The sequence below is a fragment of the Monopterus albus genome, unplaced genomic scaffold, assembly GCF_001952655.1.
Source record: "Monopterus albus unplaced genomic scaffold, M_albus_1.0 scaffold92.1, whole genome shotgun sequence".
Taxonomy (NCBI): domain Eukaryota; kingdom Metazoa; phylum Chordata; class Actinopteri; order Synbranchiformes; family Synbranchidae; genus Monopterus; species Monopterus albus.
The window spans coordinates 3,150,719-3,162,774 of NW_018127972.1; the positions used below are offsets into that span (position 1 = coordinate 3,150,719).

The 12,056-nt window shown below is 42.7% G+C and overlaps 1 protein-coding gene across 3 annotated transcripts in view; it reads left to right on the forward strand.

The window, feature by feature from the left end:
• LOC109964726 (protein bicaudal D homolog 1-like) overlaps positions 1-6,400 on the forward strand; it is a 25,925-nt gene extending 19,525 nt beyond the window's left edge. For all 3 annotated transcript variants that reach the window (XM_020608243.1, XM_020608242.1, XM_020608244.1), the window contains 4 exons: positions 957-1,347; positions 1,770-1,964; positions 3,155-3,306; positions 4,337-6,400. In XM_020608243.1, coding sequence (XP_020463899.1) covers positions 957-1,347; positions 1,770-1,964; positions 3,155-3,306; positions 4,337-5,366 — 1,768 coding nt within the window. In that variant the 3' untranslated portion in view covers positions 5,367-6,400. The remainder of the gene's footprint in view (positions 1-956; positions 1,348-1,769; positions 1,965-3,154; positions 3,307-4,336) is intronic.
• Positions 6,401-12,056: the final 5,656 nt, after the last annotated feature.

Here is a 12,056-nt window from a genome sequence, read left to right on the forward strand (position 1 = left end):
GAAAGAGTCAGGGTCCACCCTGGACAGGTCGCCAGTGTATCACAGTCCAAACTATCCAATTTATTTGTTATTATCTTTTGTAATACATTCCGGCCAGGAAGCTCTATTTGTTCGGCTTTTTTTTAAACCTTCTTTGAGCGGCCACCTCTCTTTTTCAGGGATGCCCTGTCCATATTCACACCTGGAAGAAGCCCAGTACAACCACAGACTGACCTATAGCCACTGAGCAGTTCCACTTGAGTGGCTGGATTTAAGGGCCTTGCTCACACTGAGGTGTGAACAAAGGTGGGGCAAGTGCAACAGAGAAATTTGCAGAAACAGTTTAAAGATATAGTGCTTTATTATTTCAAGTGGACTCTTATTTCAGAGGGGCACCATGGTGCCCAGTGAACAGTACTGTCGCCTCACGGCAAGAAGGTTCCGGGTTTGAGCCTGGGGTCTTTCAGTGCGGAGTTTGCATGTTCTCCCTGTGCTTGCGTGGGTTCTCTCTGGGTACTCCAGCTTCCTCCCCCAGTCCAAAGACATGCAGCTTAGGTTGACTGGAGACTCTGAATTACCGGTAGGAGTGAGTGTGGGTGTGGTTGTTTGTTTACATGTCAGCCCTGTGATAGACTGGCGACCTGTACCCCACCTCTCACCCAGTGTCAGCTGGGATTGGCTCCAGCCTAATTTCAACAGGAAGATGTAGGCTCCAACTCAGCGTTAGTGGGTATATGGTAAAGTCAACCATCACTACAGAAGAGAATTAGGGCCACTGTAAAAAAAAAAAAAAAAAAAAAAAAAAAAAGAGGTCTGACTTTAATCTCAAAATTCTGCTTTAAAAAAAAAAAAATAGCCAGAATTTTGAGAAAAAGTCAGAACTCAAATTACTGGCCCTAATCGTCTTCTGTACAGCACCATATTAAAGGATCTAAAGGTAAAAAATTAAATCATATTCAATTTGTTTCTTTTTCTAGACAAGGCAGAGGGCTAAGGGGGCTCAGTGCAAGTCTCAAAGCCATGTCTTCAGACAACAGCAAAGTTCTCCTCACACCACGCCTTGCCAGGCGCCTCGCTGCTGTTGCTTCAATAACCTCAACTCCTGGGGAGTTGCAGAGCCCCTCAGAGTCTCCATCCAAAGAGCCCCTCTCTAGGGAGAGTGGGGGGGGGGAAAAGGAGGGGGAGAGGGGGGGCCTGCAGGTGCCACCTGAGCAGAGCCTGCCACCCTGCACACCTCCAACTCGCTCACCCAGCATCAGTGCCTCTTCATCATCGTCATCATCTTCATCACCTGCCCTGGAGCCAGCCGGTGAGCTGCGCAGGGAGCCCATGAACATCCACAACCTCAATGCCATCATCAGAGACCAGGTAGAACACAGAGCTCATTCCTTCTCTCTCCAACTCCTCTCTTTTGTCCTTCTCTCCTGGTTAGTTTCTACCTTTCCTCTCTCTCTGAGCTCCCTCTCTTGATCTCTTCCCTAGGATGTGACACCTCTAGGAAACTAGGATCTGGTTTTACTTTCTTATCTTGCATTTTCAGCTGTGTATAATCATTCTGCTCCTCCCTTCCTGTTCATCTGTTCTCTCTCCTATTACCCTGCAGAATATACTGTATCTCTCCTTTTGGCCGAATTCATTCATCTCTCTACTTCACTCTCAATCCCTCTAACTTCCTGTCTCCTTGGTTTTTTCCTCTGAAGTACCTCAAAATGAAGTACACCACTTTGCATCTTCTTATTTCACCTCCTTCAGACCTTGTCTCCCCTCCACTTCTCCTCTCATGCCCCCAGGTGAAGCACCTCCAGCGGGCAGTAGATAGGTCTCTGCAGCTGTCCAGACAGAGAGCTGCAGCCAGGGAACTGGCCCCTCTGCTGGACAAGGACAAGGAGAGCTGCATGGAGGAGATCCTGAAACTCAAGTCTCTGCTCAGCACCAAGAGAGAGCAGATAGCCACCCTCAGACTAGTGCTCAAGGCTAACAAACAGGTGACAGATGCGAGCTGCTATGTCAGTGTCAGTTTATTTATACAGCACATTTAAAAACAACATCAGTTGGCCAATAATATATAGGTTTTGAAAAGTTCTGAAAGATATGGAGGGGCTAAACCATTTAGTGCTTTAAAAGCCATTAGTAGGATTTTAAACTGGATCCTGAAGTGAACAGGTAACCAGTGGAGAGAGGACAGGGCAGGAGAGATATGCTTTCTTTTACAGGTGCCAGTCAGAAAATGTGCTGCATAATTTTGAATGAGTTGAAGCTGATTCAGCGAAGATTGACAGACACCAGTATTTAGGGCAATGCAGTAGTCAAAGTGGCTTGAAATGAAAACATGAATAGCCCTCTCAAGATCATTTCTGGGAAGACAAGGTTTGACCCTTGACAGAAGCCTTAATTGGAAAAGGCTTGCTCTGACCATGGAATTAATTAGTTTGTACAGTTTAAACTCACTGTCCATTATGTCCTTATCCAGGTAATAGCATCATGCTCATTTTATTTTACCACCAGACACACAAAAGAAATCAACAAAATATTCCTAAGTCAAAATCAGCCACCAGTGCAATGCCATAAGTTGAACCAAGCTGGCAGTTTAGGTCTAAAGGTTAGAAAAGTGATCTTGGTTCAATCCCTGGACTGGAAGCTTTAAATCAGAGTGGAACAAGTGAGAAAGCATAGTCCCTCCATATTCAACTCCACTGTAACCCCAGCTGCTCCAGGGGAGCTGCTCAGTGGCCAGCAGGTCACACTGTGGTTGAATCTGTGTAACTGTATGAATGTGATCAGGGTGATGCTGTAAATGTGTAGCTGCACTCAGTGAAACTGCCCTGAATAAAGGTAAAATATAGGTAAAAGTTGAAAATGTTTATAGTGCAACTGTTGACTGGTCACACTTGCCTGAAAGACATCAGCCAGTAAGGTTGACTGAAGGACTCACTTGGCTTTCCCCCACTGCTATAGTTCATATTGCTTGTTTTATAAAGTTTCTCCCTCAGACATGCACAGCAGAGATTTAGTGCAGATGCTACTACTATGTCATATTGTATTGTATCATATTTGGACACTGCTGTCCTCATATTGCTAAAGTGATGGTGGGAAATACAACCTGATGGGGAGAAAAGTGAATTAAAAAAACTGAAAATTTCTATTATGTGTACTGTATATGTGTGTGTTCACCCAGACAGCAGAGGTGGCTCTAGCCAACCTGAAGAGTAAGTATGAGGCAGAGAAGTACATGGTGACTGACACCATGATGAAGCTGAGGAATGAGCTGAAGGCCCTGAAGGAGGATGCTGCCACTTTTTCTTCTCTGCGAGCTATGTTTGCTACCAGGTCAGAGACTTGACCAGACACAAGAAATAAAGCTCCACTACTCAGTATTTTCTTACAGTCAATAATACACAATTAAATGTGCCAAAGAATGAGAGAGCATTTCTAGGGAAGCTCACCATATGAATTAAATGATGTTTACTCATTATTTGGCTCCAAATACTGGGCAAACATCATGTCAGGCCATGGAGTCATGAATCTTCAGAGCCCCACAACAAGCAACACCATTTTTCAGACCTAACCTACCCTTAACACAAAGCATCCCTGAGCCCTATCCTCACCCAAGCAAAGAGCAGATATGCAGCTTGTTAGTTGTTTCCTCCTTTTCCAGTCTTTGTGCTAAACTATGCCAGACAGTGGCTGGTGGTAACTTCATATTTACCATGCAGACATCGAGCTCTCTGCAAGGTCAAGGTCAAAGGGTTTATCTGTCATATGCACAGTTAGGAAACGTGTTTCCCTGTACTAATATTTACTATGTTATGGTATATTGACCTTCATTTACATCTCATTGGGGATCCAAGGTTCAAAGTGTTTATTTTGTCATATGCACAGTTAGGAAACGTGTTTCCCTGTACAACGAAATTCTTACTTTGCTGTCCACATGAATGCCACAAAATACAAGTGAAATATAAAGTAGATGAGCAATAACACAAATCTAAATAGGCAGTAAAACAAATCGAAGGCACTTTAAAGCAGCAAGTGAAGGAAGCAAATAAAATACAACCAGAACACAATGTAATGCAGAGAGAATATATGCTACGTGGGAGCCATGGGATGCAAATACTCAGCAGTGAGTGTGCAATTATGCATGTGTAAAATGAGTATGTAAACAGCACAGATGGAATTACATGAGGTAGATCCTGAGTCAGCTGTTTAGGAGTCTGATGGCAGTCGGAAAGAAAGAGTTTTTCAGTCTAGAGGTCCTGTATTTCACACTTCTGAACCGCCGACCAGAAACTATTTCTAACTTGCTTCTTTCCATTCCTCTTTCATTTTTTTCTTATCCATGCTGCAACCTTGCTCTTGCCAGGTGTGATGAGTATGTGACCCAGTTGGATGAGATGCAAAGGCAGCTGGCTGCAGCTGAGGATGAGAAGAAGACTCTGAACTCCCTTCTGCGGATGGCCATCCAGCAGAAACTGGCCCTCACCCAGCGTCTGGAAGATTTGGCCTTTGATCAAGAGCAGACCCACTGCACCCGTAGGAGCAGGCTGATCCGTGGGAAGACCAGCACGCCCAAAGTAAGTTCCCCGGTCTCGGCTTCGGTCTCCAACCTATCCCAAAGTTCTAGCTCAGCTTTGGCTCCTGGCAACCTCCCCTCTTCTGGCCTTATTAGTCCTATGCCAGTTCTTCCTGATGACCCCACTGTACCCCTTAGCCCGTCAATGGGCAGTGCTGCAGCTGCAGCTATGGTTTCAGCTCTCACCTCCCCTACCTCACACATACCCCCTTGCAGTCCATCATCACCAATGGTCGCATCATTAGCTGGCCCTCCAGTGCCAGAAAGCCCCCCATCTCTGGAGGCCCCCTCCTCTCCCTCGCTACGGACACTGCCCTCAACCCCTCTGAGACTAGCTCACTCCCACTGGACCCCGGGAGTACAGACATTTATGGTTGACTCACATGGTTTCAATGTCAACATCTCCCCTGCTCTGCCCTGTAACTCAGGCCTCTCCAGACAATACGCCTCTGATACATGCACCTCAACCCTATCCACCACCACCACCACCACCACTAGGCCCACACAGCCAGGATCTGCTCCCTCTTCTCCCTATCGATCCCCGATCCTGGGTCGTAGGCGCTCCACATGGAGCCCCACACCCAGAACTCGGCCCTTCTCTAGCCTGACACGTTCTTCTGTCCTTTACACTCCTTCCTCATCCTACCCTTATTCCCCTTCCTTCTCCCACAATTATTCATCTGCCTACTACAGCTCCTCTACTTCACTTCCCACCTCTAGCTCATACCTCACCTCTGGCACCGCCACCTCTTACAGCCACTCAACCCACTACACGCCCCTCTACCCCAGATATTCCAGTTCTTATCGACCCCGCCACTGACCCCCCACTGTAAATCCTGTACTGTAAGCCTTTGTCAGGCTTTTCTACCAGGCTTCTTTTTGAAACAATAACTGAAACTCTTTTTTGTCACCTGAGAGTGGGGGCTCACAGAGAGGAGAACAGAGTGGTTTCCTGCTTCCCAGCTCCTGTTTTCCTGTGCCTAAGCCTTGGCCAGTGGGTTCTGAATGTTCAATGACTTTGCTCAGGGATTTGACATAAGGAGCACAAGCAGCCCCACCTTCCTTTGATTCTGTGACTGTTGATTGATCCACAGGAGGGCATTAAGAGAGACTTTTTAATGAGAGATTTTAGCATTTAGGTTCTTCAGGTTGAGACTACACATGCATGAAGTGAATAAAAGAGGCAGAGATATCCAGACATTGACTGGACACTTGATGGACACTTTCACTGGTCAGAATGAGGGCCATGACATTTTAAATACCATCCTCTGTATTCACTGTAATATCCACCCTGTTTTAAATAGTAGTGACTCTCATATGCTGTATACACACATACAGTAAATCAGATGTCTTTCAGTACAAGCATTCTCCTTTGGTGATGAGGTACATGGATGCTGAAGGGTTCAGTATGGTTCAAACCAAACGTCAATGGTACAGCTGGAGCTAGCAACCCACACATTTGGACAAAAATCATTCATGTATTGCACTTGGTGACAGTAGTAGTTCTGTGAAAAAAAACAAGGAGCCTGCAATGTGTTTTACTGATGCACACCCAGCCACCCCCTGCTGCCAAGTTAGCATGTTTGCTGGGTTGTTGTATTGAAGAATCATACAAATCATCAGATGCGGCTCCCCCATTTCCAAACATAGAAGAGCCTGAGGAGAGGGTGTCATTGTTCAGTTTTCTTGCAAAAGCTTTGTTTGAAGCATACTGACCCTACTGACTTTAGTGTTCCAACTTTGATTTCACTCTCTGATCTCACAACAGACACACACAGCTTGTAGGATGAGAGAGCTGTGGATGAGGAGTTGACAGACTAGTCACTGAGAGACGCTGGATATTTTGTCATCATGGGCTCTAAAAGGAAGCCCTTATGGCGTGCTTCAACCGGAAAGCTCCTGGTACTTTTTGTTCCCAGGAACCATTGACCAAGAGTGTTCCCTGAGGTACAAATCTTCTGAGCACATTGTGATTTGATTTCCACAGTGAGGCTGAAGCCTCAGGAAGATTAAACATTTTATTATCTAAAGCGTGAAGGTCAGTAGCAGGGTGTTAATAAATGTCAGGTGTAAAATGCTACATGGTATTTGAACAATTAACGACTTTTGGCAGTGCAGTGTTTGCCACATACTTGGACCGTTAGAAAGTACTACCCCTCAATTAGGTATTTTCTGAGGGATGGAACTGCACCTCAGAACAAAATTTAGACCCCGTTTCCTCCGGTGGAAACACAAGTAGAACTAAGTTCCACAAAAGGTTCCTGTTCCCTGGGGAAAGTTCCTCTGGTGGAAATGGGGCTGTAGAGCGCCCCAGTGACTATCTTTTATGTCTTGTCTGGTATTGTTGCCATCCTCAGCTCAACCTTTAACAGTTTTAGTTCAGCTCTAGCACCACCCAGTGATTTGTTCTTATATAGCTTAGCATTCAGCTATGCATCTTCAGGTTTAGATGCTCTTAGACTGCAGACTTCCTTCCCCTTTAAAAAATGGATCCGATAAAGGTGCAGACTGCAAAGAGGGCTGTGATAGAGAAATCTTATAAGAAGGAGGAAGGGAGGTGCAAAGCACTCAATCATGGCATATGAGCAGTGTAGAATCAACTGATCCCATAGTCTAGTCATTATACAAGGAAGCGGGTTGACTTGGAGTGAGCTCTGGGGTGTGTCTCAATTATTCTGAGTTGTTTTCTCCTCATGTTTTATTTGAACCTGCTTGGTCAATTAAAAAAAGGTATCTTCATCAGCTGAATACCTCCAATATATCACCAATTAGTTGATGTTCCAGATCCAAATACAGCAGCGTGGAATAATTAGTAGGATGGTTGTTTTTCCACTGGGCAATTTCAAATATAATCTTTTTGAAGAAGGGTATGAGTGATTTAGAACTAAGCCTCTTTATGCTCTGTGCCACCGTAGCTATAAGATCTGAATACTTCTGCTGTTTGGCCTATTTGTTGTCCTTTTTGGACTTATATCTGCTGTCTCTCACTATTGCTGTTAGCTCACTAAACGATGGCCACCACAGATGGACACTGATAGTTTTGAGTGCTTAAATATTTAAATGAGTGTAAAAATTATACTGTGAATACTTGAATGAATACAAAACTGACAGTGAAATCAGAGACTTGACTCAACAAACCAGGTGATTCAAAGAAGGTGCAACCACATGACGTAGTGGATCTGTCCCATTACCAACACTTGTGAGATTTATGAGTAGTCAAGTGCTTCTTATGTGGTGCATTGCCTGTAATTGCCACAGTGCCAAAGTGCCGCAAATGCAAAATCCAACATGTCATTAACTTTATCATGTCTTTTTAATAATATCATCTTCAAGCTCAGTCTATAGATGCAATATCACCAAAAAATGGACTGCTGTGGCTCAGTAGGCAGCAGTGAACTGTGGGGTGCACGTTTCTCAGAAAGTTGTTTTGAAGCAGTAGCCTAGTACAAGGAGTACATATCAAGCGTGGGCTAAGTACACTGTGTTTTTCAATCAGTCACACTTGTCTACTACCTGTAGGCTTGTGAACTCGTGCTTACACACAAGCATGGGTATTGGGACAGACCCAGAACTTATATAATCGCACACTGATAAGAACAAGAAGCATTCAGATGATTTTGACTCACCCCCATGGCTGACTTCAGTTATACTGGTACATAAACAATGTAGCACCCTCTAGTGCCTCTGAGGCCATCTGCAGAGGTTTGTCTATTAACACAAAATGAATGTATTCAGGTTAAATGAAGGTTTGTTCATAGCACTGTACCAAACTCAGGGAATGTGAAACACTTCATTCAACCTTCAATGAGTCAACAACCAAACCAGAATGACTATAAACATCAGAATATCATTTTTTTCAGATCTCCCAGGTTAGATCGCAACTAAGGAGTAAGGTTTAAGTCAAAGTTAAAGGAAATCTCTTAAAGTTTAAGAAAATGCAAATGAAAAATATCATTTACATCTTACCTAGAGTCACATGAGCAGACTAATATATGTTTCATCTTGGTGTCCTGTACAGAGATAAGTCTGAGATGTATGTAGCTTAGCTTAGCACAAAGACTGGAGGCAGGGGGAAATTGCTACATTAGGTTATGTGGCATCCACAGGGTACATTCTAAGTCTCTTCTATCGGTCATTGTTTCCCTCAATTGTGTCTTTTCATTGTGTCTTAGTCCCACCCACTGCTGTAGCAGTTCATACAAATACGTTATTTAAACTGAACTTGTGTTTTCAGATTTTATTTAGATATAATTGCCACTGATGCCTTTGCATTCATTTTGACACTGGTTTGTTGACACTTCTGTGGGTGTTTCTGCCAAACGGCAGATAGTGAAGCTACAGAAATGTCTGCCATATTTACCTCAGATTTACAAGGACACAGCATATTTTTCTGACTCAGCTGCTCAAACTAGGGTCTGAACTGCATTGTGCAGACCCTAATTATGAGTAGTAGCTACAGAAAACTGATATAAACTAGTCGCCAAGACCTCCTTACCTCTGTGCTGGAGTCACCATTGATGTTGATCTTCTCATTAGACTTGAGTTGACAGCATTTTTTTTTTATGTACTTTTAACTGATGACTATTATCATATCTGAGATCCTACCAGATCAGCACACATGACACCGTATTCCCTGTGTCTGTGTGTGCCTTACAAAACCTATTATACAGTACCTATTGTACACAGTGTAGCCTAATAACAAGTACTTGCTCTGACTGATGCCCGTTTGTCTGGACATAAAGCCTCATTTAATGTGCCTCCTTTGTTTTTCAGTTCCACACCTGCACCTCAGGCTAAATGCTGTCTTTTCCTGTATTTGCTTTTAACTTGGATTGCTTTCTGTGAGGTGGATAATGACTTTGTCACATAATACCTGTAACTGTCAGTGTATAATTTTGTCTGGGTGCTGTCCAGAATACAGACTTCAACTTTTCTTCATTGTACACTTGCATTTTCTCACCTTTCTACCCCTGGAACCTTTAAACACCACTTTTCTTTCCTTATCCTCATCCCTTAACTGAGGGTATCACTGTTGTCTTGTGACTGTTGACTTTTGTCAAATACTATAAATGGATGAACTCCAAAGCCTAGAACTGAAATTATTCAGTATGCAACATGGGGCAAAAACCCATTTGACAGGCATCTTTACTTATTTAGATTTCTGATGGACTCTTTTGAAAGTTGTCTTTTTTCAGCTTTTAACCACTGAAGCTCTGTGTCTGCAATCAAATTTTCTAAGCGCCAAAGACATTTGAGGTAGGGTCCTCTATACATTTGTCGTATGCTACTGCTTGATCAACGATTTCATAATAGCACACTGGAAACTATGACCACAACATGTTATACATGCATTTAGTATTGGACTGGGTGATTATTCATATTACTGATTTTCACTGCACCTAAGGTCAGCACCAGAACTGATCCATTCTCTGAAGAATGCCCTTGATGTATAATTTAAATCAGTTAGTAGGGAATGTTCATTACTTCCCTTAAAGGACTCTGTGTGTATTTGTTTACACAGTTTCATACAGATCACATTGTCTGCTGCCTGTTTTCTACAGAATGACCAATGGTTTCAGATTTTTGGATGTGTTTCTCTTTCCTCTCATCTACTGGTGTTCTGTTATTTCATACAGTGAAATTAAGATGCAGCTTCTACATATGAATTTTCTGCACCCTGCCTCCTAGAACGCGAGGATTTCAGTCACTGAGCAAAATTTTGTAAATTTTTTGTATGGGATGTGAAAAATAACAACCCAATTGATGGTAATATTATTAGGAAATTAAATATTATTAACTATCTATGAGGTGAAAGAATGTCTGGCAGGTGCAGGTAACAAAAAACACAATGTATCCTGATCAGAAAAGTTCTCTTTTACGTTCAGTATTACAACTGTGTAGTGCTGCCATCATGAGAAAAAATTTGACCCGTATCTCATTATAACCAGAAAACATTCTCATTACATGTAATGATAAATGATCTTACTTTAAAGTGCCCATGGCATGCTCATTTTCAGCCATTTAATGTTTATTCTTGGGTACATCTGGATTAGCTTTGCACCCATCATAACTCCAAATAGTCTGTAACTATTTCAGAACGATATTACCAGAGAGCATATTCCTGAAAACGTGGGGATAGTTTGTGAATGCGCCCAACTCCCGTTGCCAGTGTTGTCGAAATACGTTCCCCCATCGAGATGTGTTTCCCCTAACTTTATCCTGACCACAACCACTGAGGGGGGGGGGGCGCTACAAAACTCTGTTTCATGTAGGGGAAACACGTCTCAATGGGGGAACACTTTTCGACTGGTCAGGAAGCAAGCGCAACACAAAAACAAAAACATTGACAAATAAGATACATTTTCAACAATGACAATACCTCAAATCCTACCTGACATGTTCGAGCCAGAATATGAAAATGGACAACACAACGGACCGCAACAGCATTATTTAATTTGAATTTGTCCTCCATAGATGTTTTTAAACGTACCGTTACTGTCCCACTGAGCAGTGGAAACTTCAAGGTCGGTAAATCCAACTCTCACAAATCCCTCACGTACATGAACATTCTTGGAAATGCAGTAACTGTATTTTTCTCTACATCCTCTACATCGTCCCCTCAGCTCCCTGCCCCTAAGATACTTCCTTGTATTTGTTAAACTGACAAAGGAGATACAGAATACAATGTTTTTCCTCATGGTGGCAGTGATACTCTGCTGTAGAATAGAAACTATATTAACAATAGTGCAAAATCGCGTCTGCTCAGCGGTCAGTGCTGCTACTAGTGGCCAGAAGCTATATCACAGTAAAACAACTATCTTTTTGTAAATACTGTGTACTAGCATATTTGTAAAAAAACATTTTTCAGTCAGAGAAAAGCTTCTGTTACTTTATGCTCATCCTATGAGATGATAATGTGTTGCCTTACAGGTCACTAAGAGTGTCATGTCTTGAGTTCATATTCTTCCCATAACACATTTTATGAACATCTCCCTGACTAAGATGTGCACATCCCAGGAAACAGTGACACAGAACATCATGTCAGCATTCTTTTTTTTTTTTTTTTTGTCAGTTACATTTCTGCTGTGTAGTGTTTCAGCTGATTTGCTCACAGTAGTTAAATACATAAAGAAGGCAAAACACCACATTAGGGTTTTGGCAGTTATGAGCGGTAATACTGATGAGTTTTTTTAAATGGGCTAAGTCACGGTACCTTAGCACACCCTCAGCTATTTGGAACTGGTCTGGGGGATCGGTATTAGAAAGAAGATACCTGATGTTGGTTTCAGTCAAGTGTAAATACATGTGGTGCATATCGTGGTGTACTGCAGGATCATCACTCAGACAGACTAATATTTACTATGTTATGGTATATTGACCTTCATTTACATCTCATTGGGGATCCAAGGTTCAAAGTGTTTATTTTGTCATATGCACAGTTAGGAAACGTGTTTCCCTGTACAATGAAATTCTTACTTTGCCGTGCACATGAATGCCACAAAATACAAAT